This window comes from Leishmania mexicana, chromosome 20, assembly GCF_000234665.1.
Source record: "Leishmania mexicana MHOM/GT/2001/U1103 complete genome, chromosome 20".
Taxonomy (NCBI): domain Eukaryota; phylum Euglenozoa; class Kinetoplastea; order Trypanosomatida; family Trypanosomatidae; genus Leishmania; species Leishmania mexicana.
In genome coordinates this window covers 715,046-742,709 of record NC_018324.1, presented here as the reverse complement: position 1 = coordinate 742,709, position 27,664 = coordinate 715,046, and the positions used below count along the sequence as shown (strand labels likewise).

The window sequence follows — 27,664 nt, the reverse complement described above, 5'->3', positions numbered from 1 at the left end:
GTATCGTGACTATGGTTCTCAATTTGTTCTCCGGTGCGGCGCTCAACGGGCACGGCAGCACGCACCGTCGCGGGCGAGCGTCTTCCTCGCTCAACAGCACGGACACGGGGCGCCGGCCTCAGCAGCAGCGTCGTCAGGCAAGTCGCAGCACGACATACGGTGCATCCATGCAGACGGATGGTGCCGAGCAGTCCGGATCTGGGCTCCGTGCTGAAGCTGCCGAGGATCGCGTGCTCTTCAACAACTGCGTGGCGCAGGTGCAGCGCCACCTCAAGACGCACGCGGATTCACCCAGCACGCTCCACACGCTCGCCTCTTACTACACCAAAACAGAGCCGTTCATCGAGGGCCGCCCCTTTTGCGTGACCCTGAGCTACGCCACCTTTCTGTTTCACATGCAAATGGCCCGCATCAGCGTCACGGATGTGGAGCTGTACGTGCAGCTTCTCACCAGCATCTTGTCGCAGATCACCGAGGATGATCAGCTCCACCACCCGTTTGTACAGCAGGTGCTTCGCGATCATGTGTTCGGTCTGCCGTCGCCGACCTGCCGCGGCGCGGCCCACAGCGTGGTGCTCTTGTCACCGCAGCAGTACCGTGCCTTTGCGACGATGACCACTGCGCTCATTTCCCTCGCCGTGGTGCCGCTCAGCATTGTGTACCAGTTCCACGACCGGCTTGAGACATACTGCGAGTGCGCCTCACCGCTTGTAGCCAACCGCGCCTTGGCGCTGCTCGTGCAGACAGTGGGCGAGGTGCGCATGGATGAGCAGGTCACTGCACTTCAGTACGTCCTGAAGACGAAGCCGGTGAAGATGAATGTGGACTTCCTCCTCGCTTGCTACGAGCGTCTGAAACGCGCAGTGATGGATCCGGCGCACGGACCGTCGTTCGGCCGCGCCCTCTCCATCCACTGTAGTGAACTCTTCCTGCGCTTCCGGTCCCCGGTGCGGCGCGACTACGTGGAACGTTTCCTATACCCGAGTCTGTGCCACAGCGACATGGCCAGCTTCCTGGAGATACCTGCAACTCGCAAGCACCTGTTGCGCGAGCTGCTGTCGCAGTGCACGCCGGGCATGGGAACCATGAATCCGTTCTACATGTGCCTCTGCGCCGTCCTGCAAAGTTGCTTCGACAACGAGACGGACGGCGCGCTCGAGACGGTGGCCCTCATCAACTGCCATATGCCACACGCCGCTTATTTCATGTCTACCCTGGCTGTTGACTCGCACATGTCTGTGCCGATGTTTGCCAAAGTGATGATATCGCTCGCTCGCGGCGCCGGGATGGCTATGACGGGTCGCGACACGCCTGACGAGGTGGCCGCCTCGATCAACGAGAACCGCACGAGCGTGTATAATGTGCTCTTCCTGCTCCGCGAGGTAGTTCGCAGCTGCTCCACCACCGCCTCTCGCCGCGCCACCGATATGCTTAAGGCGCTGCGGGTCGCTGTGGCTCCAAAGACGATTGAGGCGCTCGGAAAGCTGTCCAGCGAGGCCTTCGAGGCCGTCAGCGACATCACACTCGATCCGCAGCTGCTGTGCGCAGAGCTGGCGATGGTGCTGCATCAGGACCATATCGCAGAGGCCATGGACTCGGCAGTAGAGTACTTTCGCGACGTCAGGTCGAAGTGCCCGTACTGCGCGGCGGCGCGCAGCTCTTCGCTGCTGTGCCCCGTCAACGGCACGGTGCACGTCGCCGGCCAGTCGTCGGTGAGCCGCGTGCTGTCGACGCTATCGGAGTGCGCTGGCGCGAAGGCGGTGGAGGAGAAGCTGATCAGCTATCTGCGCGATCCCGCCTTGCAGATGGAAAGCGCCGTGCACTACCTCATCTACCACATCGTCGCGAATGGCGGGCAGCACCGTAATACGCTCTTTGTGGCTGTGGAGCCGTACGTGCGGAGCACATTACTGGCTTTGGTGAGCGCAGACCGCAGCGGGGTTCGCGGGCTCGTGGACAGCACGCTGAAGGCAAACGTGCTCATGCTGCACGTGAAGCTTGTCACCCTCCTCGCCTCCTCCATCGACCCGTCGTACCTGGAGAGCATCTTGAAAGTCTTCTCGGAGCTGAGGCTGCGCAACAACCACGACGCGCTCGCGCTGTGGTACATGGGCAATGTTCTGCTGCGCAGCTGCCGCGGCAACTTAGAGCTGCTACCCACCGACCCCCAGGAGAACAACTACTGCGTTGCCTTCCCTGGCTGCGCGCCGGCAAGCGCGACGACCGCCGACAACGCGCAGCTCGTGCTGAAGCTGCTGCACCGCGCGCACAGCTTCAGCCCTGAGATGCACAAATTGGTTGGCTGTTGCGTGTGCAAGCTCATCCAGGACTTCAACATGCAGGCTCCAAACATTTGCAGCACCTTGCTGTCGCCTTTCGGCTTCTTCCCAGTCGGACTCGAGTCACTGAACGCCTTCGCCCTTCCGGCAGGCGCCGGCAGCACCTTCTGGAGCTTCTTTTTGCAGCAGATGCGCAGCTCTGCGCCGGCGCGGACGGCGTTCATGGCGACACTGGCCAAAAGTCTATCGCGGCGCTTCCGCATTGCATCGCCAATGGACGCGCTCGCCCCGTACGGGGTGGAGCCGACAGGGCACTTGTTCGTCATCATGGTCTACGAGGCGATGAAGCGCAACCCACCACTGGCGCGCGTGCTGCTCTACATGGTGTCGCACTGGATGAAGCAGGCAGGCCACCCGCCCGGCAAGCTCGCGTGCCTCGTGTACGTGTGCGTGCAGCTCATCACAGTCGTGGTCGACCGTGCAGAGGGCCCGGCTGCGGCAGAGGTGGAGGCGGAGACGCCGCAGGATCGGCAGCAGTTTGACGACGCCGTGAAGAAGGCGGCACGGGTACTGAAGAGTCAGCAGGCGCGCCTTGATAGACTGGCCCCGACGGCGCGGCGCGAGAACGTAGAATTCTTCCACCTGCTGCGCCGTTTGCAGCGTCGCGTGCGCCGGACTGTGGCCACCGCCTCAGGTGAGATTGTTGTTGGCGACGAAGCCGCGGAGGAGTACGACGACCACGATGACGCCGTTGACGACAGTTCGGCTGGCGGGCATGTGCGGCAGGATTCCATCACAGACGCAGTTTGTGCCATGCAGGAGCTGCAGAATGCCGCTGACAACAGTGTGTTTGACGACTACGCCGATGATGTCGACCAAGAGGACGACGGCGCTTACGGGAACGATGAGGGTGCCTGCGACGCTGCTTCTCCAGGGCTTAGGCGTTCCGCGCAGACGGAGGGCAGCGGCCACAGGGCCGAGGGCCCGCCTGCCCCAATGCAGATTCGCCACTTGCCGCAAGGCATAACCAGCATCCTGCGCTCGCCCGCGCAGAGAAGCCCCAACAAGAGCGACAGGGGTGCCGCCGGTGTGGAGAAGGGCTCGACGACCTCTGTGAACATGTATCGTGAAGCGAACCGGCGAACCGATGTCGAGGGCGTCCCGCATGGCGCGGATGGCGATGATGCAGAGATGCGCAGTCGCGATGGCGAAGCAGCCCACAGCTGTGCGCTGGGAGTTGAGCCTCGTACCCGGTCGACGTCTCGCGGCGTGCAGACGGACGTGCCTCTGGCGAGCCCCGCGCTGCCCGGGAACGCGCCGCAGCGGAGCGTGGGGACGTCACCGATACAGCCGGCAGGCACCTCGTCGCAGATCTCGGTCACGCGACGCGACGGCACGCAGCTGCCCTGTCGCACACCTGCCGACGTCGGCTCTGCGCACACTCCCTCCTCCTCCCTCTATCAGCCACAGCGCTCCCACACACGGCCGCCAGAGGCCGATGGCATGCTCAGCGAGGGTACTCGGACTCCAGCGCAGCGAGGATCGACGTGGCGTGAGCCGGACCTGGCCGACTACGTGGACGGTGACACCACCCCGATCGACGACTTCACCGGCGTGCCGCGGCTGCAGGCGACCACCACGAGTGACGGTATTGTGCTGCCCTCTGGTATGGTGCTCGAGTACCTGCGCACGCACCAAGGGATGGACTCGTTGCAGCACGAGCTGAAACAGTTTGACCAGCAGTGGATGGTGCAGCAGGTTGCTGAGTACGTGTCGCAGAACGGCGGCATGGTCGGCGCTGCTGGTCCGTCGTCGACTATTAGGGGCGGTGTGTCGTCTGTGCAGTCCGTTACGGTGGAAGGCCGCGCCAACAACTACAGCCGCCCGCACGCCGATCCAACTGAGCTTGCGCCGACCCGCACGGTGTGCACAGAGGTGCACATGATAGGGCCAGCCACGTCCTACTCGCGGCCACCTAGACAGGAGGAGCACGGGCGTGTCGTGGCAGCCGCGCCGGGCCTGCCTGAAGAGGAGGAAGTGAACGTCGTAGATGGCGAACACCCTATTCGCGCCGTCAGCGGCCCCCCAGACGACAGCGACCTTGCTGGACGCGCAGGTGACGACGAAGCGACTAAGCGCCGACGTGTGGAGGCCACCGGAGGCAACGCGACAACTCCGCTGCCACCACCAGTCTCCCCCGTAAGCGCTTTCCGCGGCCGCAACTTCTTCTTGAACCAGCATACACAGCAGGAGGTGGGCTCGACGCTCCAGGACATTCACTACCTGCAGAGAAGGCAGCAGGCGAACATGTCGGCGCTGGCCAAGGCGCAAAGCGCGGCTGAGACGGCGGAGTCAGCAGGTGACGACGAGGCACCGCGCAAGACACCACACCAGGGTCAGTCCTCTACGGGCGTGGCGGGTGAGGGTGTGCCGCCGACAACGCCTTACGGACAGGTTATTCTTCCAACTTGGATCGTGGAGCAGCGCAACGACACGGCTATCCGTGAGTTGCGACAGGTGATGGGGGCTCACAACCCGAATGACAGTCGACTATCGACGAGTGCGGGCAAGCGCAGCCGCATTCGCGGCAGTGGGACAGGCGACGGCAGCGGCAACAGCGCTGCGTGGTGGGCTGAGATGAGCTCGGCGCCGATGCCCAACTACGCTGCGGACCCTCAGTACTCCATGGAGCTCTTTTAGCGCATTGTGGTGCGCTGTGCAAATCTGTTTGCGAGAGGCTTCCTGCATGGCTGCGGCTCATCCTTCACGATGGCCTACATGAAACAGTCGCTCTATCTTTCTCTCACTCGTTGACATGTTCAATTCCCTCATCCTGTGCATCTCCTCCTCGCCCAAGTGTGCCGGTGCGCCGATGGAGGCACATAGATGCTTTTGTTTGGTTTCATAGATGCACTTTTACACTTTTTCTTTCTCTGCGGCCCCGTGGGGCGCATTCATAGACGCACGCGCACCTCTGCCAGTCGTCAGTAGGGAAGAGCGCGCGCGCAAGATACTGTGGAGACTCTGCGTGCTTCTCTGCAGCGGGCGGAGGGGGAGGGGGGCTTACCGCTTTTTTGTTTCGTTTTTCCCTTTCCTTGTTAGATGCTCTTCTCCCTGTATTTCGTTTCTCTGCCTGTGGTGCGCCCATGCGTGCATCGCCTCGTGTTGCTGATAGAGACGCACATACGCACCAGCTACAACAGGGAAACGAATGGGCGGCCCGCTCGTGGCAGCTGCATCATTTCCGTCGCGCTGCTCGCGCATGCATTTGGAAAGAGGTTGCTGCACACCACCGCTGCGTAGACATGGTGAGTCGCTGTGAAGCGGACTCATCAAGCTCCATGGTGATCGATAGATTCTCACTAGGCAGGAGCATATCAGAGGCGAGAACTTTTTGGGGACACGAGGGGGGGGGACTGTGGCGCATAGACCTTGCGCGGCGGTGACGGATCACGCTTGCTTGTTCTCTGTCTGCCTGGCTGCTCTTCTCTCCGGTAGGGTGAGTGATCACGTACGGGGTGGCGATTGTGGTGCTGCGCATCTCCTTCACCCGACTACCTTTCCCCTCCTTTCGCACGCATAATGGAGAGGGGGGATGGGCAGAGAGAGGGGGGAGGGAGGGAGACGCGAGGTTTCAGGAGCGCCGTGTTGGTATAAAGGTCCGAGGAACTACCCCACCGCCACCCCCCCTCTTTTCCCACTCGCTTCTTTTCTTCACCACCCCTCCATTTCACCCTTTTCTTCTCATTTCGGGTAGTCGCACTCATCTACACACGCACGCGGCCTACAGAAACGAATTCGAATAAACACGCTGGCACATACGCGGCGGCACCAGGGAGCTTAGTATCATATCTATTTGATTGCTTCGCTGCAGCCGCGATTTGTATCACCCCCTCCCCTCCCCAGGAGTGGCGCCCCTCCATTTTCTTGTTTTTTTCATAACTTGGTTATAAGTTGTCAGCGTTGCCTCCCGCTGTCGTACCTCTTTCGAACTAAACCGAGGACACCCACACGCATAAACTTCTTTCACACATACGCTCGCACCCCCTCCCCCGCGTACCCCGCACACTACCCTCTGCGCCACACACGCCAACCGACAAAACGCCGCTTGACTCGTTGCATCACACTTCCCCATCGGCCCTCTCCCTTCTATTCCTTTATCACTTACCCTATCCTCCTTTTTTTCTGCTGAAGGGGTGTCTTGCGTGTCTTCGTGAACGGTGAGCGTGAGCGAGACGGATGGCGGTCTGTGCCGGATGGCGACTCGGTGTGGTGCGTGCGCTGTTGGCTGTGGCCATTGTGTGCAGCCTACGTGCCGCTGCCGTCACGACTGCGGAGTCGTCGCTGTCGAGCCCTATTGTGTGCACGTGTCGCTGCTGCTACCAGGGTGGGTGCAGTCCGCTCACGAATGTGTCGTGGACCGTCAGCTCATGCAACGAGTGCTCTACCAAGATGTGCAATGACTACATTTCTAGCCAGCAGGTGCGCGCAGATACGGCGCGCCTCTTCGAGGGGATTCAGGGTGAAAGGCCCTTGAGCGACACCGTTGTGGTGCAGGAGTGCGAAGTGATTGCCGTGCTGGAGGCGGCCACGTGCACGATGAAGAGCTGCAAGCGGACGTCAACCATCAAGGCGGAGTGCTACGATCGCAACGCGCCTCTGATCAAGTACTCCATCATTTCGTTTGTGCTACTCACCATCTTCGCTGTCATCTTAGGTATCATCAAGAACTACATTCCCGCCTTCCAGTCCCTGAATGAGAAGTACTTCAACTACTGACGAGCAAGGATGGGGTAGTCGTGGGGGTGTGTCTCGTGTGCGCGCGCGTTTGCCCGAGTACGTGCACTCGTGACACAGTCGCTGGCTTCCACGCTGTGTCATCATGCCCTTCGCCGGTGTCGGTGTCTGGGCGATGGACTTCGCTGCAATTGTGCACCCACGCACGCACGGACACAGTTGACGCGGACATCTGTGCCCATTCTGCAATGCTATCCTCCTCCCCCCGCTTCGCGCGTTACCGTCTTGATCCCCACGGTTGCGTGGCTCCTGTTTGCTTGTTAATCTTCCCTCCCTTCAGTGTGACGGTGCAGCTCGTCTCGACGCTCGATGTCGTTTCTCCATTCACCGCAGCTCTTCTTCACGCGGATAGCCGCCACGAAGAGCGAGTGTGTGTGTGTGTGTGTCGCCGTCCGCTGGAGGCGGCAGAAATACCCGAACGAGACAAGAAATATACGAATGCATAAGAAATCTGAGCTCTGTGGGGCATGGGCAAGGGAGTGCCCGGAAGTGATGGGGATAATACGCTTCTGCCACCACCTCATCCTTTGCCGTCTCTTCTCCTTCCTTGTTTCTGCGGCGCACGCTTCTGCTGCTGGAGGATGTTTGCGATACACGGAGTTCGCCATCGCGCCCCCTCCCTGCCCCCGTAGATTTCTGATACCCGGTCAAGAGACATGTACCCCACCGCCACCACCGTTCTCCTCTTTCCTCCGTCTATGGCCCACTCCATGTGGTATGGTCCGCCACATTCCGCTCTTCTTTGTTGTTTACGCTCCTCAGACGAAGCCTGATACACTGTGCGCGAGCGCTCCTTTTCTTGGTTCTTTGCGTGTGTCTTCTTCCTCATTTCCGTTCTAATCGAGTGGCTCGCTGCGTGGCGTGTGTGTGTGTGTGTTCGCGCGGTGTGTTTTGGCCTCGTCTCTGAGGGCGCACATTTTTTTTCTGTTTGTTTTGTGGGCGCTCCTCTTTGCAAGCTACGCAGCAGCTCCGTTGACGGCACGTGTGAGCATTGGAGAGCGCATCGGCCCCAACTCGTTCCTTGCAGAGGGGGGAGACATCTTTGTAGCGACATACAAACGATCGAAGAGCCTTCTGCCCTTCCCCCAACACAGACACACATCCACACAAGAGACCACCTGCAGAGCGGAAGCTCATTCACACCCCGCCACCCACACTTTTGCTCGTCGCCATGCAACGCTATTTGATGAACACGAGCTATCTGCAGGGGCAGCTCAAATCACTGTATGCCCTGCACAACAAAACAGTGGCTGACTACGGCGAACTGGTGCAGAACTTGAATGAGGAGTGTACTATATTGTGCGACGTCATTCCGAGCTATCGCATCTCCAGCACCCTTGAAAGCGAAGATGGCGGCGGCCAGCGCAAGCAAAAAGAGGTGTACAATGTTCAGAAGCTCGAACACGAGATCCTCACACAGTACACACACTTCCTGCAACTGCTTCGAAAGCTCTCGCGCAAGTTGCACCCGGAGCAGCAGGCGCTCGGTAGCCGTCTGTGCGCGCGACTCGTGAAGAGCTCCGCGCCGGAGTTCAATCATGCCGACGCACTCCTGTCCCTCGCGATCGACTTCGCCAACAGCAAGTCGGTGCGTGTTGCCCAACCATGTCAGACGGCCCTCTCCGAGCTGCTTGATGGCCAGAAGGTCTCGGACACGACGGAGCACATTGTAGGAGCATTGCTGCGCATTGTGCGTAAGCGCAGCTATGCGATGAACCCAAAGCTGCTGAACCTGCTCCTCCACGTGCGCGTGGCCATGGTGGACGTTCACCGCGACGACTTGACGGAGGAGAAGGCGAAGAACAAGCGGCTCAAGAAGGAAGACAAGGAGTTGGCACGTCAGTTGCAGAAGTCCAAGGCTCGCCGCGACCGTGCCGAGATTGCAGCGAAGCAGACTCGCATCTTGCACCGCATCTTTGTCATCTACCTACGCGTCATCGAGGCATCGAAGACGTGCTCGCCGGTGCATCAAACGAAGATCTTGGCCCCGACGCTGGAGGGGCTCGTGAAGTTTGCGCCGCTGGTGAACTTGGAGCTCTACCAGCAGCTGATGGAGGCACTGAAGGACTTAGTGAAGGGCGGAGGCGCATCACGAACACGCCTACGCGTGGGCGGCACGGAGGGCGGTAGCGACGGCGACAATGTCGATGACAAGTACGAGGAGGAGGCGGCGACCTCAGTGACCACGCGGCTGCATGCGCTGGTGGCGGTGGCGACGTTAGCGCAGCGGGACGCCACGTCGACCGCCTCGGAGTGGCGTGTCGATCTGAGCTACTTTCACGAGGTCCTCTTTCGTTGTCTTGGCGAGGCGCTCGAGTTGCCGTCGGCTGAGTCATCGTCCTCGGCGAAGATGACGCGTGAGGAGGAGCAAGAGGCCTCCAACGGCGACATGGACGAAGTGGCGTCGCAGGGGTCGACGTCGTCTGCCGGGTCGCTGTCGTCCCAGGCCTTTTCGATTGCCCAGTCCATGACGCAGGGGGTGTTCGTGCACCAGAACGCGAGTCGTGAGTGGACCTTTCACGTCGGTCTCGTGCTGCGTGCCGTTGACCTACTGGTGCTCACGCAGAAGCATCTGCCAGTGGCGCGCGTGACAGCCATCCTGCGCCGTCTCATGCAGGCGGCCCCGTCGTGCCCGCCGCACATCGCCATGTCCATCCTCGCGCTGTGCCACCGCGTTGTGCTACGCTACCCACTTGCAGGGGGTGTTATCGTGGGCGGCAGCGACAACGTCATCGCTGGCCGTGGCGCCTACAACCCGGAAGCACTGCAGACTGCCTCGGCCAACGCGGATAGCTCTTTCACGTGGGAGCTGAGCCTCCTTTCGCACAGCTACCACCCGACACTGCGCCAGGTGGCAGAGACGATGTGCAAGCATTACCACAAGGTATCCAAACACCAGCATGGGCAGGCCCCCGTCGTGACGAAGCAGCTGGACGCGCTCGGCCCGTACGAGGTGATGGAGGAGTACGATCCATCGCTCGGCAACCTCAAGCCTACCGCCCCGCTGCCGACCGCCTTGAAGGCGGAGGTGCGGAAGCGACAGCGCGAGGAGGCGCAGGCGTACGAGGTCGCGTGAGGATGAAGAGTGGAGCGAAGCGTGGCTCTATGGGGACTGCCATGTGTGGTGGTTGTGTGCGCCTGTGCTGCCTGCGGACGTGAGGTGTCGGGGGGGGGGCATTGGCCGGCAAGCCAGCGTGGGGTCCTTTTCCTTTTACCATTGTAACTACGCTTAACTGACTCGCTTTAACGCTTAGTCGCCGTGCGCCCGCGATGGCACGCTCACCAAGACACGACTATGGCAGCGAAAGAAAGACATGAAACAACCCTGATCGCGGGTGTATGTTTGTGTGTGGCGGCAGGAGCCAGCTTGAATCGCGCGCGGCTTTCTTGGTTGGTGCGGCCGACGTTTTGTGCGCCTTGTGGCGCGCGCTCTCGAGCGAGGGTGTTATGTTTCGCGCCATTCTTGCTTCTCGTCGTGTTGCTGCTGCCGAACCGACTGTGGTGCCTCTGCGGCAGCTGTAAGAAGAACCGCAAAAAAGAAGAGAACAACACACAGTATAGGGATGGCCAAAGGTCTATGAGGTAGCAGTGCGTCTCTGAGGCAAGGATGCACACACGTGAGGCGGTGGAGAGGTAGACAAGGCAGTGAGGAACCAGAGCGGCAGTCCCGAGGTCTATGGCAGCCGCGGTCGTGTACGTCGTGCACACTCCTGCACCCACAGCGGGGAAGACGGAGAAGAAGGCGAAGGTGGCAAGACTCGCTTCCTTTTACTTTCTTGCCCTTCATGTGAGCTGTCAGGACACGCCGTAAGCCCCCCTTTTCCCTCGACTTCCTCGACTCGCTCTCTGGTACCGGCGAGCTGACGACGAACATCGGACCAGGATAGGTGATGGTGTGCCTTTTCGGCTTGAGTCTTCTGTGCCGAAGTGTCTCGCACTCCACGTGATGGAGATGGGGACCGAGAGGGGGGGGCGGGAAAGGCTAGCCATGCGATGTGGACGGTGACACCACAATCAAAAAAGGAAGAACCGCTCCTGCACCTCCTCCTGTCTACCGTTGCTTTTTTTTATATTTCAGCAGCTGTGGTGGGTTTTGTTCTTCTTCCTCAGAGAAATCTCTGAGCTCTGCTGCTGCTGCTGCCGCCCTCCTCTCCTGCCCCCTCTCTTGTCCTTCACCCATTCTGCTGAAGGTGCCCCTCTCCTCCGATAACCGTCACCTTTGACTCTCCCTCTCTTCTCTGCGGATATGCCACGTATCACGTCTTGGTGACATAGTGTGCTCTTTTTTGTGTGTGTATGTGTGGTTCTCGCGCTGTAGCCAGCCTTGCAGAAGCGTTGCGACGGCCAGCGACGTTGTGAGCGCCAGGGGAAGAAGGGGCACGCAGACGGAAAAAGAGGGAGCAGCAGCATCGATATAAAAAAGGTTGCAGCAGGCGACGCGGCACACACACAAACTTCCACCGACGCACTGGACCGAAATAACACCACGTCACTTTGTGTTCTCCTCCGCCTGCTTCCTTTTTTTTACACACACACACGCACACTCATTTGCCTTCACCAATACAGGTGCCCAGCACAAGGCTGCAACGCAGATAGCCGGTCTCAGAGCCATGACGGAGACGGTGGTGCGACTTGGCCCTCAGGAGTACGCCCACCTCACGAATTTGAACACCAACACGACCGAGCTTATCCTCGGGCCACTGAATCGCCCCGTTGCGTCCCACGAGTCGGTTGCGCTGCCTCCCACGAAGTTTGTAGTGGTGCCGCCAACACAGTACTGCCTGGTCGCCAACCCGCACCGCACCGCCGTTGACCCGGCCACCGGCATCGCACAGCCGGTACGAGACGCGTATGGGCAGGTGCAGGTGCGCTCTGGCGAGGAGGAGTACCGCTGGCACGTGCCGCCTTTTCCTCTCTATCCCGAGGAGGCGGTGGTAAAAATAGAGGATCTCAAAGTCCTCTCGGCGCGGACTGCGCTGCAGATTCAGGTGCTCACCGCCTACAACGTGCCGGTATGCAGCGCCAGCAACTCGTCGCCATCCCCGGTTCGCCGCGAAGCTGGTGAGCGCTACCTCTTCTGCGGCCCCGGCACCTACTACCCCCGCGTTGAGGAGCGCATCGAGGACGAGGTGACGGCCTACACGGTCGAGCGTGGCTCAGCGCTGTGGTGCACGACAAGCGAGACTTTCACGGACAGCGTGACGGGTCTGAAGCACTACGCCGGCGACAAGTACATGTACGTTGCTGAAGGGATGCACTTTTTGCAGCCCTTTGAGAGCCTTCAGCGCTTCGCGGAGGGCATCGTGTTTGGCACCGAGGAGGGGTTACATGTGCAGCCGACCAAGACGTATGCCGACCCCCGCACCCCGTTTCGCGAAAAGGGTATCACTCGGAAGGCAAACGAGCCATTCCTGGTCACGGGCGATATGTGCCCCTGCTTTGTGCTGCACCCCTACGACAAGCTGCTGAAGACGGTGAGGCGCACGCACGTGACGGCCTCGCAGTACGCCGTCATTCTCAACTCCGTCGGCGACGACGGCAACGCGGGCGGTGGTGCGCGCAGGATCGTCACGGACGCGTCTTTTTTCCTCATGCCGGGCGAGACGCTGGAGAAGGATTATCCGCGATCCGCCTACCTACTTTGCGAGCAGGAAGCAGTGCTTGTGACAGCGCTGGGCAACTTCACGGACTCGTCCTGCACGCCGCCGGTGCAGCGCTACGACGGAGATCGGTGGCTGGTGCAGGGCCCCTGCTCCTTCATTCCGTCGGACCTCATGCGTGTCGTTCCCAACGCAAAGACTGGCGCGGAGGTGCGGCGACCCTACCTGCTCAGTGAGGGGGACGGCCTGTACGTCCGGAACAGCGTCACTGGCGTGGTGCGGTGCATCCCAGGCCCGTGCAGCTACCTGCTGACCGCCGAGGAGGAGGTGTGGGAAAAGCCACTCTCCGCGCAGGTGGAGCGGCACCTGGCGCAGCTAGTCAGCCACGCTGCCTACATTGAGCTCGAGCGTGACAAAGAGCGAAAGGTGCTGCAGGGGCAGACGGAACGGGCAGTATCCTACCACATTCCCTATCGAAGCGTGACACAGCTTTACAACTACAAGACACAGATGACGCGTATCGTCTTTGGGCCGGATCGCGTGCTCCTTGAACCGGACGAGGCCTTCACGGTGGTGTCGCTCTCCGGCTCCCCGTGGGATCCCGCGAAGCCAACAAAGTGTATGCCGAAGCAGACACACTACATCACCGCCCTGCACCTCTTCCTCGGCCCCTCCAATATGACAGACGTTGTGCACGTCGAGACGCGTGACCACGCGCAGCTCGCCCTGCAGCTCTGCTATGACTGGTACTTTGACGTCACCCCCGGCGACACGGAGGCGGCCAAGGAGTGCTTCAGCGTGAACGACTTTGTGGGCGACGCGTGCTCTTACATTGCCAGCCGCATCCGTGCCGCCGTCGCCTCCATGCCGTTCGAGGAGTTCCACAAGAACAGCGCGCGGTGCCTGCGGCGTGCCGTGTTCGACGTGAATCCCGCCACCGGCCAGCCGAATGGCTTCCTCCGTTTTCCAGCGAACCACCTCGTCGTCACGTCGGTGGATACGCAGGAGATGGAGGTGCTCGATGAGCGCACACGGCAGGGACTGCAGAAGTCCGTGAAAATGGCGATTGAAATCACCACCCACGCGCAGGAGGCCGAGGCGCAGCAGGTGGCCATGGCGCGTGAGCAGGAGGCGCGTGGGCGACTTGAGCGACAGCGAATGCACGATAAGGTGGCCAACGAGGAGCAGCGGCGCGTGCTGCTTGACGCGGAGAGCAACGGGCTTGCCATTGTCAGCTCCGGCAAGTCCAAGGCCATAGCAGAGGCGCTGTCCTCCGCCTCACGCATCGAGAGCGAGGCCTCGGTTGAGGCGGCCACCGTACGGGCTGCCAAGGAGTTGCTGCTCTACAACACCATGAACGAGATGCAGAACAGGAAGCGGCTGCTGCTCGCCGACCAGGAGGAGAAGGTGGCCGCGATAACGCTGACCTACGAAAAGGCGCTTGAGGAGGTGCGACACACGCTAATGGGCAGGGTGGTTGCAGCGCTGGGGCCGGAGACGATTGCGGAGATCGCCAGGGCCGCGCCCGAGCTACAGGCGAAGCTGCTGGCGAGTCTCGGGCTGGAGGGCTACCTTGTGACGGATGGCAGCTCGCCCATCAACCTCTTCAAGGCAGCGAGCGGCCTTGTTGGACATGCCTGAGACAGACAGTGACGAAGAGACGACGGGGGGGGCTCGGCTGGTCGACTGCCGCACTCTTCTCGTCTTGCCGCTCGTTTGCTCCCACCGGTCGTGCTTGACTCCACGCTTCTCAGCTCTTCCCTTTTCTTCCTTGATGCGACGACCGCCCTTCCTGCTGCTGCAAACGGTTTCTTGTGTGTGGTGGTGGCGGTGTGTACACATGACGGCGCATGATCACTTCATGGACGTTTGCATTTCTCTCTTTTTTTGTTGGTGCTTCCCAGCCAACCCGCAGAGGAGGCAGCCAGCAAGTGCATGTGAGCGATGAATGGGAAAGGGGGAGGGAGGGAGGAAGGGGAATCGACTTCTCTTGCCCCACTCTTTTCTTTTCCCGGCTTCCCCTTCCTTTCCTCAGCACCTGACAGCTCCTCTCCAACGCACACAGTTTCAGGCATGTGTTGCATCAGCTTTTCTTGCGCTCACCTGCTTTCGTACGTTCTTTTGCATCTCCCCTCGTTTTCTTCCCGCCTCGCTGCATTCTGCAGTGCTCGAGTAGTTGCTGGTGCGATGTTGAACCTCTGACCCCTGTCTTTCTCTCTCGCTCACGGAGTGTGCCTGCATCTTTCCGTCGCTGAAAGAACGAGGCGAGATCATCTTCTATTTGAAGAGTGTCGGGCCGCGCTGGGGGCCTCCATGAAAAGGCGTGAAAGCTAAGCGAAACGACAGTGCGATGGCACTGTCCCTCTCTTCCTGGTCTCAGCACACACATACGCATGCGCACAGATACCTTCGCAGGCACGCGCGCACGACCCGTCCGAGGAGTGCTCACAGGTGCACATGTGCAAAGCGGTGAGGAAACGAAGCAAAAGCAGAGAGGGAGAGAGGGCTGACAGGCAGCTGATCGAATTGCGCGAACGAGAAGGGAGGAGAATACGCTCAACGCACGACAAATCGTCAACGAGAGGAAAAAATGGGCGGCGATGCCCCGTCAGTGCAAACGTTGTCACTCGGCAGAAGGCACGCATCCCTCTGTAAAGGAAAACGAGAAGCGCGCAGGGAGGAAGGGAGGGGAGAGAGAGGGCTGAACATGCTGTCCCATCTGTTGCGCTGACACTCGCGCTTTCGTGTGACTCGATCAGGTAGCGGGCGGGCGAGCGAGCGGAGGGGCACGGCGTCGTTCCTTACCGGATCTCTGCTCGATTCTGCCGTGCGCATTTCATCCGTTGTGTGACGTGGTCATGCTTTCTGTCACCTGCGCCTCTCCGAACTTCACCCTTCTGCCATTCCCATCATCTCTCTCCAACGCTCTTTGTTCTGCCTGACGCACTACCACCATGCGTTTTCTTTGCTGCACGGCCGCTTAGCTTGCCTTCGGCATCAGGGGAGCGGAATCGTGAATAGTGGGGGAACGAACAGGGAAGCCGACCGAGCTCGTTGGAGCCCTGGCCATTGCGCAGACGCCGAGCGTGCGTGTGGGGTCTGTGATCGTAGCTGGAGCAGCAAGGGCGTTTGCGCAGGAACACACATTACACCGACGACCTGTATTTCGCCTGTGGCCTTCCATGCTTGCTGGCTGCCTTCCCCTCTGGTTCGTTTCTTTTCATCTCCGGTTTTTCGGAGCGTTGTTTCTTCGTTTTCGATCTTGACTGGATAAGGATGCTTCGCCCAACCTGCGCCGCCGCCAAGAACCTGACGTCGTTCGCGACGAAGGGTACAATGCGTGGCGGCATCCCTCGCATTTACTATACCTGGATGAAGCCCGGGAGTGCCACGCGCCGCCGTTTTGAGAAGATGCGCAACCCGTTCGTCAACCTCGAGACCGGCACCTCACTCTACTTCCGCGACACCCGCGACTCTGCTGAGGCTGTTGCACACGCCGCGGACAGCAAAGGGCTGAAGGGCATGGACAATGGCGTTGACCTGTATAACGAGTACAGGATTGTGCCGGACCTCTACCCGGAGGGCTTTCAGTGGAAGCACAAGCTAAACACGGAGTACAATCAGTGGCGCTCCAACACCTGGCTGACACCGGAGCTCATTCCGCAAGAACACCGCGGCCGGTTTCTTTGCAACTTCCAGCTCAACATCGTCGCATATGATATGCGGGTCGTGAAGTTTAGCCCAAAAGACCATCGTCAGTGGATTTACTGTGTCTTGTACGTGGGCACCGGCAAGGGCATCGCAGGCTTTGGACGCGCGGTAGCGCCGAGCACGCAGGAGGCCCGCAACGAGGCGATTCGCGAGGCTTTCTCGAACATCATCGCCGTGGACTTGGAGCAAGAGGGCCCCATGTATCCTGTTCGCATCAATGCCGATGGTGCGCGAGTGCTGCTCTACCCGGCACGGCGTATCATAGCGAACTTCCGCGTAGCAGACATCCTCTGTGCCTTTGGCTTTCAGAACGCTGGATGCAAGATCAACCTGAAGGCGTCCAACAACCCCAAGGCGCCGACGCACACCGTTGAAGGCGTTTTCGAGGCTGTGAGGGCTTTGCGTAGCGTCAGCGAAATCGCGGCGAGTCGCGGAAAGGTGCCGCACAGCCTTGTGTACAATATATACCCGTACCTCGAAGAGATGCGTCGTCGAAAGGGTATGATGGCGATGCACCCACCCGGCAAGGACGGCATCTTCATGCCGAACCGCGTTGTGGACAACCGCATGCCAGACCATCTCAAGAAAGGCTACTATGACGACGTCTACTGGAAGGACTTCTTCGCCGGCAGCAAGGAACAGCTGAATGAGTCGAAGATGGGTCTGCGCGGTGATGAACTGCGAGAGCAGCTGGAGGAGTCGCAGGGGCGTACTGCGAAGCGGTCGAATCGACGCACTTTGGACGACGTGCTCCGGCGGCTGGGTAAGACGTCAAGGGATCTCGGCGCGCTACAGGTGGTGAACCCGCGCCTCGATGCGAAGCTCCCAACCCACGTGAAGCGCAACTATCTTCTCCACTGAAGACAACTGAGACCGGAACAAAGAAAAGACAAAGGTCAAGTGAGATGGGCCGCGGTGAGGCTGAGTGGGGGAACGGCTGCGCTGACGGGTGCGCGCGCTGCTGGCGGGGGCACGCCGGCGCAGCGCGTTTTTTTTTTGTTGCTGGGAGAGCGATGCTGGACTGAATCTCCGACAGCATGATGCTTGCCGAGGTGTGACGCTCTCCATACCAGTGTGGGGAGGGCGCGTTTACAAAGGGTGGTCACAACATCAACACGTAGACAGACACACAGACACGCCCACGAGAGAGGAGGGGGTGCCGCCTCCACAGTGCAGCTCTTTTTTTGTTCTTTGTCTTCGCTGCGCAGCGTGTTGCTCTGGGGAGGGCGGAAATGGAGTAGAACTGTTGACATGCGCCTCTCTTCCTCTCTCTCGTGTGCGCGCGAATCTGCGCGGTTGCCGTACTCGCACCAACACCCAGGGACGACATGACACAAAGGGTGTATGTATGCGCGCCTCGTGTGGCCATGCCGTCTCCACGTCTTCCCTCGTTCCTCGAATTTCTACGCCGTCGCCTCTCCGTTTTTGGCCAACGCACACACGCGGCATCGAGAAACGAAAGAAAAACGCATCAAGCGTGCGCCGGTGCACAGCTTTGATCTGGCACTGGCACACACACACACAGACACAGATCACCACCCCTACCACCACGTCACTCACCCATACACCTTCCCATCATTGCGCCCAAAACAGGCGGAGGGCGGAAGACACAGAACCACAGGAAGCAATCCTTTGCATTGTGACTGTCGACAGCACGACCTTTTCTGCAACGCGCACACATGTCGTCAGCGCGGCGCAAGCTCCCCAAGGCCTTGCGAGAGGATGGCGACGGGGGAAATAGTGAGAGCAGAACCTCCATGCTAGCCCGGAGCACCTCTAGTGTCAGGCACCAAAGCCTCGGCTCTGAGCTTTTGGATGACGAGGAGTTCAAGGCGAAGACATTCCAGGACCTCGGTCTCTGCGAGGAGCTTTGTTCGGCGTGCGCCGAGGCTGGCTGGCAGCACCCGACTCGCATTCAGGCCTCCGCTATCACTGTCTTTGCCGAGGGCCGTGACCTCATTGGTGTGGCGCAGACTGGTAGCGGCAAAACTGGCGCCTATGCACTGCCCCTGGTGAACTGGCTCCTGACCCAGCGCAAGACGCCGTACCTCTCTGTCCTCGTGATGGTGCCCACACGCGAGTTGGCGCAGCAGGTGACGGCCCAGTTTGTACTGCTTGGCCGCAGTGTCGGACTGCGTGTGGCGACGCTGGTGGGTGGCGCGGACATGGTCGAGCAGGCCTGTGAGCTGAGCAAGCGGCCGCATGTCATCGTCGGAACTCCTGGCCGGGTAAAGGACCACCTCAGCAACACGAAGGGCTTCAAGCTCGTCAAGCTGCACGCCTTGGTGCTGGATGAGGCGGACAAGATGCTCGATATGGACTACGAGAAAGAGATTGACGCCATTCTGGAGCAGCTGCCGCAGGACCGCCGCACCATGCTCTTCTCTGCTACGCTGAGTACCAAGATTGACCGTCTCCAGAAGGCGTCGCTGCTGGACCCGGTGCTGCTGCAGGTGCACCGCAAGAACACCACTGTGGACACACTCAAGCAGTACTACATCTTTGCCCCGTTTGCGCAGATGCTATCCTACCTGCACCTCTTCTTAACGAAGGAGACGGGCAACCACATCCTCATTTTCTGTCGAAGCGCGGCTTTGGTGCACAAGATTACGCTGGCCCTCCGCATCTTGGGCCACCGCGCGTTGCCTCTGATGGGTCGCATGGACCAAAGTAACCGCAACATCGCGCTCACGAAGTTCAAGGAGGGAAAAGTGAGGATGCTCATCTGCACCGATGTTGCGCAGCGTGGCCTGGACATACCGCACACGGACGTCGTCGTGAATTTCTCGCTGCCTGACCACGTCGAGGACTACATCCACCGCGTCGGGCGCACAGCTCGCGCTGGGGCCGAGGGCAAGGCTGTTAATCTCATTAGTCAGTACGACATTGTACTGCTGCAAAAGATCGAGCAGCAAACAGGCGTCAAGTGCGTCGAGTACCCCTCCCTCGCGGAGAGCGAGGTGCAGCTGGTGCTCCAGCGTGTTGAGGATGCAGAGCAGGAGGCCATCCGCGAAATCCGCGAGGATGCCGAGGAGAGGAGCTTGGAGAAGGAGTCGCGGCAGCTGACGACGGCGCGGAAAGGCAAGCGCGACCGCGGCGACGCCGACATGGGCTACGACGATGCTAAACACGGTACGAGCGACTTCGCAACGCTGCGCATGCGCCGCGAACACGAGTCCATCTTCGAGATGACGAAAAAGGAACAGCACAAGTCTCTGTGGGCGAAGCGGCGGGAGGCAAAGCAGCAAGCGAAATCGCGGTAGACACCCACAAAGGAAGTGTACCTATGAAGGGTTTAGTGCGTGTTTGTGTCGGCCGTGCGTGACAGCGCACGGTAAAAGTCTCGCCTCTCCCCGCTGGGTGTGCTTCGCTCTTCGTTCCGCTCATCAGCCTGATCTCTCATCTCGCGTACGTGCGGAGATAGAGGGAAGGCGGGTGCGCTTTGCGTGCTGCCTGCCTCCCCTTTTCCCAGTCTCGCTGAAACGACCGCCTTTCCGGCTGCTGCTGCTGCCGCCGCTACCGTGTGGGAGTTTTCCTCTTCTTGCTTTTCTCTCGCTGCCAGCGCGACAGCAGTGGATAAGAGAAAGCGAGAGAAGGGGGAGTGTGACGTCGGCGTGTCCTAGTCCGAGGAGTGCATGGGCAGCTGCGGCGTGTGAGGGAGGAGCCGGCGACTGTGCGTAACAGATGACTAACGCGAGTAAAACACAAGTGCACATCGTTTTTCTCTTGACGATTCTCGTAAAGTTCTGCCGTGCCGCTGTTGTGGTGACTCAGTCGACGCATCATCGCACCAGAGGTGTAGGAGCAGTCAAGACGGGCAGAGCGAGCGGAAGAGCAACGCCAGAGGCAATGCAGATGGACGAGTACCACAGGCAAGCCAACCCGTTGCATGGGGATGCACCCACACATACGCACGCATGCGCAAACGGACTTGGTGTGGCAAGGCGAAGACTTGACTGGGTCTCTGCGGTACTCTGCGCTGTTCACTAGCGAAGTGTACACTGTCGCTTGCCGTGTGCATCCCTAAGGGCTCCGCTATCGGTTGTCCATGGTGTCTGCGCGTGTCACCTCAACTTCGCCCATCTGTATTGAGAAAACACGTTGGGTGTGTGTGGAGGCGAGGGGGGGGGACAGTGGGCGAGAGATCAGATGTCATTACTAGCCCTTGCCCACCGCATCAACGCGCATCCATTTTTACTGTCGCAGTGACTCGAAACAGCCGGCTTTGTTCTCCTTGCGGCCTCTCTCCTTTCCCATGTCTATCCTCCCTGCTTGGCTCTCATTCATTCTCGTCTCCTCCGTAAAAGTGCGAACATATCAGAAGCGTTGGAACACACGAACACCGACCAGCTCACGAGCTGGCTTGGTTTTGTCTTTCTCTAGGAGACACCGCTGCTGCCCGCAAAGTGCTCACCGACGCTCTCTTTTCTTCGCGCTCATGTCGGCGAGGACACCTACGTCGTCGCCGCTTGGGGACCACAGCGACGAGGCTGCAGCTGCTGCTGCGGAGCAGTCCACAAAGAAGCGCCGCCGTCTTCGCCACCACCGATGCAAGTCCGCACGGGAAACTGCCTCAAACACAGCCGGTGAGCCGTACGACGAGCTTGCCGAGACGGTGGAGAATAACGATGACGCGAATTCGGTAGAGGGGGCGCAGGCGGCGGCGTCTAATGTGGTATCGACGAAGCGTTCGGAGAAGCGACGCCGTGAGGATGACAGTGACGACGGTGACGGGGCGGACGCGGATGCGACGGGATGGAGCGCGCGTCAGTGTCACCCCCAAAAGCCCGGCGCAGCGGAGGGAGGAAAGACGTCGTTCCCCTCCGCCTCCGTGTCCCTGGCTGCGTCGTCGGCGCCAGACGGCCCCACTGCGGTAAGCATGATGCAGCGCAGCAAGGAGCTGGCCAAGTCCATCCCTGCCGTCACGGACTATAAGTCACTGCAGTTGAACCCCCACATAGTGTCTGCTCTAGAGCAGGAGTTCAAGTTCAGGGAGCTGACGCCAATCCAGTCTCGCTGCATCCCTGCTGCGCTGCAGGGACGCGATCTCCTCGCCGAGGCGAAGACCGGCGCCGGCAAGACGCTGGCGTTCTTGATTCCAATTGTGGAGATCGTCTGCCGCTCAGGCTTTCGCCCCAGCAACGGCACGGCGGCCATCATCATCGGGCCTACCCGTGAGCTCTGCCTGCAGATCGAGGGTGTGCTGCTGAAGCTGCTGAAGCACTTCAACGGCTCTCTGACGTTCTTGTGCTGCATTGGCGGCCAGAGCCGCAACCAAGAGGGCTTCAAGCTCGCCAACGGCGTCATGATCGTGGTCGCCTCCCCTGGCCGCCTGCTAGACCACTTGAAGTTGACGACGGACTGGCACACAAAGAACCTACTGCTGCTCGCCGTTGACGAGGCGGATCGCGTGCTCGACAACGGCTTTGAGGAGGACATGCGCGAGATCGTGGCCCTGCTGCCCAAAAACCGCCAGACGTTCTTGTTCTCTGCCACGCAGACGACGCGTGTCGAGCAGCTCGCGCGCATCTCGTTTCACAAGACACCGATCTTCATCTCCATGAAGAGCAAGAAGGATAAGGCCACCGTGGACACGTTGGAGCAGGGCTACGTCGTGTGCGCCAGCGAGCAGCGTCTGCTCGTGCTCTACCACTTTGTGAAAAAGAACCTGAAGAAGAAGGTCATCGTCTTCTTCAGCAGTCGCAACAGCGTCAGCTTCCACTGCGAGCTCTTCAACTACATCGACGTGCCCTGCATCGCCTTCCACGGCAAGCAGAAGCAGCACCAGCGCTCCGCGACGTACATGCAGTTCTGCAACGCACCGAGTGGCGTGCTCTTCACGACCGATGTCGCGGCACGCGGTCTCGACATCCCCGAGGTGGACTGGATTGTGCAATTCGACCCCCCGGATGATCCGGTGAAGTACGTGCACCGTGTCGGGCGCACCGCGCGTGCTGGGCGCTGCGGTAACGCGCTCATGTTTCTGCTTCCGCAGGAGGAGCTGTTCCTCAAGTACCTCTACGATGATGCCAAGGTGAAGGTGAACGAGTACACCTTCGATATGACAAAGATAAAAGGGAACGTGCAGGGGCAGCTGGAGCAGCTGGTGGGCACCAACTACTACCTGCGCACTTCGGCGCGGCAGGCATACGAGGGCTACTTGCTGAGCTACAGTAGCTGCCAGCTGAAAAACGTATTCAACATTCAAAACCTCGACCTCGCTGCGGTGGCGCGCGGGTTTGCACTGAGTGAGCCGCCGCCGATCAAGATGGATCTCTCCCAGTCCGCTGCGCACATGAGCAAGAAGTCACGGCACGAGTTTAGCGCCATGCGCCACACCAAGAACGCTAAGCGACGCGACGTGAACGCGAAGTCGATGAGCCAGCGGCATCAGAACATCAGTGGGGAGTGGTGAGCTGGGTGGGAGGGGGCTGGGGGTGATGAGGGCGGCAGCGTGTACTCGCTCGCTCTCCGTGTGTGATAGGTCCTTTGTCGGGTTCTCTCTGGGCCTTTGCACACACACACACACATAGTGTCCGACGACCTCCCAGTGTGGTTGATCTGTACGCGGTCTTTTCCTTCTCTTGTCCCGCATCCATGGTGCACCCGCGACATCGCACACGAGGAGGCGACGCTCGAGAGAGGGGGAGCGAGGATTAACTCAGAGGAAGCGAGCATTTTCTTTTAAAACGTTTAACACGCACACAAAACGGCACCGTCGCACGCATGCACGCACGCATACGCGCGAGTGAGTGTGCTCATGAGGGTGCACTACACGGTTCAAGAGGAAAAGAGAGCTTGAAACAGGGAGAGGAGGAGATTTCGACTTCTCCCACTGCGCAGCTGCAGCATTGTTGTCGGCTTGCGCGCAGAGCGGGGTGGTGGGGGCCGCTTCGTCGACTCTACTTCTCCCGGTGTCCATCCGACGTTGGTGCGCGTTTCTGTCGGCTCGCCTTTCCCCCCTCCTCTTCCCTCGCTTTCCTCGTCAAACTTTAGCAGGGACACGGAGAATCGTGCGCACATATTCTGACATGAAATAGAAGCGTGTGCGGCAGTGACGGGCAATCGCCTCGCGCAGAGAGGTCTGTGCAGATGCTCATCCTTGTCGTTTTGTGCTTTTCTCCTTCGATGCGGAAAGAAGCGGCAGGAGCAGCACACACGCACCGACACGCACAAAACAAAACAGACTCGGTGTGAGGCATGGTGGTGGTGGTGCTGGTGGTGGTGGACAGAGCATCCCTTTGCACATCTTGTGCGTCTGCCCTTCCCTTCCACTTCTCCGCTTCTCTTCCCCTTGCCGCTATCCCCACTTTTCATCACGATTGTGGGCGTGTGTGTGCGTTGCCGCTCTCTTCGCTCCATCTCTCCTTTTCTTTCGTTCAACACGCTCTTTGTGAGCCGGCGGTGGGCAGCGTACAAACAAAGGCCGCCAGCGTGGAAAAAAGAAAACACATATAAAAGCGCACCCGCCCCACAAAGAGCGGTTGTGCAACGGGCGCAGGTGTGAGCCGGAGACACAAGAAGACACACCACTATATATATATATATAAGGGAGCGAGGTGGTGTTCCTCGTCCCCCTAGTACCACGGCGGCCCTCCCCACCGCCTCATATTTTTTTTTTTCGAGGCACACCCATAAACACATAGAGGCACAGTCTCCCAGACTTCGCATAGACACGAAGGGCGGGAAAGAGACACCGTTGGCGGCTGCAAGCGCGTGTGTGGGTGTGCACGTGCAGCGTATTTGCGTCCGCACTTGTGTGTGCTCGCGCTCGTGGAGTGGTGGTGCCTACATGCCCTCAAGTATTGTGGTGTACCGATAGGCTGTCTCGCCACCTGGTGGGCACCTGCACGACACACACCCCACCCGCACCGCAGGCACACCTCGTTCGATTCAGCGTTGTCCTCCGTGTCCTTACTGTGACACCCACGAACTCTCAACAGCGCGTACGAGCAGTAGAGGGGCCGCGCTACCGGCTTTGACGAGGTTGTCTCGCGTCTAGAGTGTGGTCTAGAGTCTGTCGGGCTCTTCTTGTTCCCGCTTTTCGCTCTCCCTCGTTGCCCTTTTCCGCCCTCACTGGGTCTCCGCGCCCCCTTTCCTCGTTCGCTGATAAGAAAGTGTGGTCACAGGCCCACTGTTCCACCGTTACCTTTGCCTCCTGTCATCCCCTCGAACCCCAGCACCGCTTCTCCACTCACCGTCACTACTTGACGCTCTCTCCGTACCCTTCGCTGCACCAAAGGCCAGCATGAGATGCAAACGGAGGACGCCGCGCAGAGTCCGCCACGGAAGAAGCGAGGGGTTGCAGTAGCGGGACTGGCGGACCGGGACAAGATGACTGCAGCGGCGGTGGTCAGCGCGCCGCCGTTGCCTTCATCTTTTATGCCTGTGCCTCCCAGCTCGCACGAACTCCATACTGGAAGAAAGCCTCAACCAGGGTCGAAGCGAGGCCGCGTCGCCAAGAGGCAGAGCTGTGTGGACGGTGACCGTCCGAGAGGCAGCCACAGCCACACCGAGACAACATTAGACGGCACCGCCGCACCGGCCTCCCCCACGTTCTACAGACCGACTGGCACGAATCGGACGCTGATATACGACGTTGAGTCGCCGCTTCTTCTCCGTCCACCTCGCCGCAGTTTGCAGGACGCGGCGGCCTCTCCTCCGCCCCTTGTGGGGTCGATAGCGACACCCGCCCGCCGCCACGCTGTTGTGCTTACCTCGACCCCACTGGTAATTCGAGAGGAGCGGGAGAGGGTCGCCGATGATGACGCCGCGACTCATGGGCCATCAGCGCTGCTCCGCACGCCACTGCGGCTAGTTCGAGCCGCGCGAGGGCTGTTGTCACCGGCCAGTGCGACCCTTCGTCGGCGCCTCACTCACCTCCGGCAGTCTGCGGCGGGTGCAACCAGGTCAGAGCGAGGGCTGCAGCGGCAGCAGCCGACCGCCGCCAGCAGCGCTTCCCCTCCGTCGCCATCGCCGTGGGGACGACTGAGCGCCATCGTACCTGCCACTGATTCTCTCCCCTCCTGGGCGGAAGAGGAGGGCATCAGCGGCAGTGCATCGGCGAGGGCAGCGTCGAGGCGAAGGGGTCCTGCACTATCCTCCGAGCCTCTTCCCGATGCGGCCGCGCTCTCTTCCATTCCGGCCAGCCAACGAACCTCCGTGTCCGAGTCTGATATGTGGCGGCGCAGCGGCCGTGGCGCGGAGCTGCCTGAGCTTCTCCGTCCCACCATCCACTCAGACTCGGTCGTACTCTCCGACAGTAGTGAAGGTGACATTACCGCGTCGCTGTCTCGTCAGTCCTCTCCGATTGTCACGGCGGTGGACGAGGTACGCGGAGGCTCACGGCTTCAGCGACGTCGTCGCGTGGATGAGGAGCTGATGGGGGCGGGTGGGGTCGGTGTCTCTGCGGCTCTTCGCGGGCCATGCGACGTGCGGTTTGCACAGGTATCCTCGCTGAGCGAGTCTCTGGCGGATATCGTGTCTTCCTCGCGCAGCACCGCCCACTCGAGCCTGACGTCCGCCGCCGCAGCTGCTGCCTCGAGCACCGCGGCGCAGAACCAGATCTCTTCTGCTGGACATGGAAGCACAGGAGACGCGGGGGAGGCGTGCATTCCGCGGCGCAGCGCCACCGTGATGGACCCCAACTTCTCCTCCATCCTGCCAGATGAGGAGGAGCTAGCGATACGGCGTCGGCTCCAGCGCGGCCGCAACCGTCAAGCGCCGCACATTCGACGCGATAGCGACATCCGCGGGGCCGGTGTGGCAGCGCTGGGGCAGGCACGACAGAACCCAGTAGGAACTCGTGCGGGTGCCGGCAACGTCATGGAGCTATTCGTCAGCCGTGCCCCACAACCTGCACCCCTGGATTGGCTGCAGCCACTGCAGCCGGAGGTGAGGCGGTGCACATCATCACGTTACGCATCTGGCGTTTCTGTCTCGGCCGCTGGCGGAGTGGCTGCAGCCGCCTCTGTGCGCGAAAGCCTTGCCTCGCGCGCGCACGCCGCAGATGTGTGGCCGCCGCAACCGCAGCGGCAATCCGCGTCGTCCACGTTACCCTCGCCGCCGTGGCTCACCGTGGCGTGTGTGTCCCGACTTACTGTCGCCCTTCTGTCAGCGCTGGTGTGCGTGTGGTGTGTAGTAGCGGTGGCGTCGCCTCTCATCGTGTTGCAGCCTCGCTACGCTCTCTCAGCGGTGACACGCACGGACGCGGTCGCCGCTGAGGCGCAGTTTGTGCAAACACACGCGAACTCAGTCGCCGAGTTGCAGGCCCTGTACAAAATCGCACCCGCCTCACTTGGCGCGGACGCGGTGGTGCGGCTACACCATCGAACACTCAGTGAGGGAGTGGAGCGGCTGGAGAGGGCGACGCAGCACGTGGTGCCGGATGACAACGCACCTCCGTCGCGGCGCCTGTTCTACTTACGAGCGATGATCCGAGCCTATCTTGCCTTGTCGCGGAACTGCGAGTTGTACGCGCGTAGCCGCGACAGCAGTTACTGGCGACGCTACGTTGTGTACCCCCTCGCGGACATGAGGCTCTACGGTGTGCGACGATTCGGCAGCATTGCAAGTCGATCCCTTATCACCACCAGTGCTGCGGTTGCGTGGCGGGACCGCGTCTGGACCACTGTGATGTGCAGTGCCCAGTCTGAGGTGCTTCTGTGCCCCTCTGTGCTCTACGTTGAGGAGGCTATGGCGCGCGACGCTGCGCAGTTTGTGTACACGGACGTCAACGAGGCACACGAGTCGCCGCAGCGGAAGCGCAAACTGCAAGAATGGCGAGTGCGTCTGCACCGCGACTGGACGAGCGAGGTGTACCTGGAGACGTTGCTACGTTACGTTCGGAGTGGTGTACAGGAGTTGACACGGAACTACAACAGATAAGGTGAAAGGGCAGAGGGAGCACACAGGATGTGCCCGCTGCGCAGCTGCGGCATCTCGAGACAGAGAAGCAGCGCACCCCCTTTTTCCAAGCAAAGGGGCGGCCATCCTGCTGTAATCGTGTCTGCCTGTCTGTCTCCGTGCGTTTGGGTGTACATTGAGTTGTTCTGGTGGTGGACAACATCGGACTGCATCCAAGGAGGAGCAAAAAGAAAAATGCAAGCATGGGACCGCATCACGTCGCGTTAAAGAGAAGACACTGTATTGTGCGACCACGCGTGGGGCACGGAGGTGGTGGTGATCTCCGTGGCCAGGCTTGCGCTGCGGCTGCTCTGCGCCCTTGCGCGCGCGCAGAGGGGAGGGGTTTTCCCTCTCTCTCTCTACTCTCTCCCC

At 60.4% G+C, this 27,664-nt stretch overlaps 8 protein-coding genes across 8 annotated transcripts; all 8 read left to right on the top strand.

Annotated features, from left to right (window-relative positions):
- Positions 1–11: 11 nt before the first annotated feature.
- Positions 12–4,979, top strand: LMXM_36_1900 (conserved hypothetical protein; the record flags this gene model as incomplete). The annotated part of the gene is made up of 1 exon (XM_003874487.1): positions 12–4,979. The coding sequence occupies one exon, from the start codon at positions 12–14 to the stop codon at positions 4,977–4,979; it is 4,968 nt and encodes a 1,655-aa protein (XP_003874536.1).
- A 1,539-nt stretch (positions 4,980–6,518) lies between these two features.
- Positions 6,519–7,058, top strand: LMXM_36_1890 (putative endochitinase; the record flags this gene model as incomplete). Its single annotated transcript, XM_003874486.1, has 1 exon — positions 6,519–7,058. The coding sequence occupies one exon, from the start codon at positions 6,519–6,521 to the stop codon at positions 7,056–7,058; it is 540 nt and encodes a 179-aa protein (XP_003874535.1).
- A 1,189-nt stretch (positions 7,059–8,247) lies between these two features.
- On the top strand, positions 8,248–10,152 carry LMXM_36_1880 (conserved hypothetical protein; the record flags this gene model as incomplete). The annotated part of the gene is made up of 1 exon (XM_003874485.1): positions 8,248–10,152. The coding sequence occupies one exon, from the start codon at positions 8,248–8,250 to the stop codon at positions 10,150–10,152; it is 1,905 nt and encodes a 634-aa protein (XP_003874534.1).
- Positions 10,153–11,686: 1,534 nt separating this feature from the next.
- On the top strand, positions 11,687–14,317 carry LMXM_36_1870 (conserved hypothetical protein; the record flags this gene model as incomplete). Its single annotated transcript, XM_003874484.1, has 1 exon — positions 11,687–14,317. One exon carries the CDS (start codon positions 11,687–11,689, stop codon positions 14,315–14,317), a length of 2,631 nt encoding a protein of 876 aa, XP_003874533.1.
- Positions 14,318–15,952: 1,635 nt separating this feature from the next.
- On the top strand, positions 15,953–17,248 carry LMXM_36_1860 (conserved hypothetical protein; the record flags this gene model as incomplete). Its single annotated transcript, XM_003874483.1, has 1 exon — positions 15,953–17,248. One exon carries the CDS (start codon positions 15,953–15,955, stop codon positions 17,246–17,248), a length of 1,296 nt encoding a protein of 431 aa, XP_003874532.1.
- An 818-nt stretch (positions 17,249–18,066) lies between these two features.
- LMXM_36_1850 (putative DEAD box RNA helicase) lies at positions 18,067–19,650 on the top strand (the record flags this gene model as incomplete). The annotated part of the gene is made up of 1 exon (XM_003874482.1): positions 18,067–19,650. One exon carries the CDS (start codon positions 18,067–18,069, stop codon positions 19,648–19,650), a length of 1,584 nt encoding a protein of 527 aa, XP_003874531.1.
- Positions 19,651–20,825: 1,175 nt separating this feature from the next.
- On the top strand, positions 20,826–22,802 carry LMXM_36_1840 (putative DEAD box RNA helicase; the record flags this gene model as incomplete). The annotated part of the gene is made up of 1 exon (XM_003874481.1): positions 20,826–22,802. One exon carries the CDS (start codon positions 20,826–20,828, stop codon positions 22,800–22,802), a length of 1,977 nt encoding a protein of 658 aa, XP_003874530.1.
- A 1,838-nt stretch (positions 22,803–24,640) lies between these two features.
- LMXM_36_1830 (conserved hypothetical protein) lies at positions 24,641–27,274 on the top strand (the record flags this gene model as incomplete). The annotated part of the gene is made up of 1 exon (XM_003874480.1): positions 24,641–27,274. One exon carries the CDS (start codon positions 24,641–24,643, stop codon positions 27,272–27,274), a length of 2,634 nt encoding a protein of 877 aa, XP_003874529.1.
- Positions 27,275–27,664: the final 390 nt, after the last annotated feature.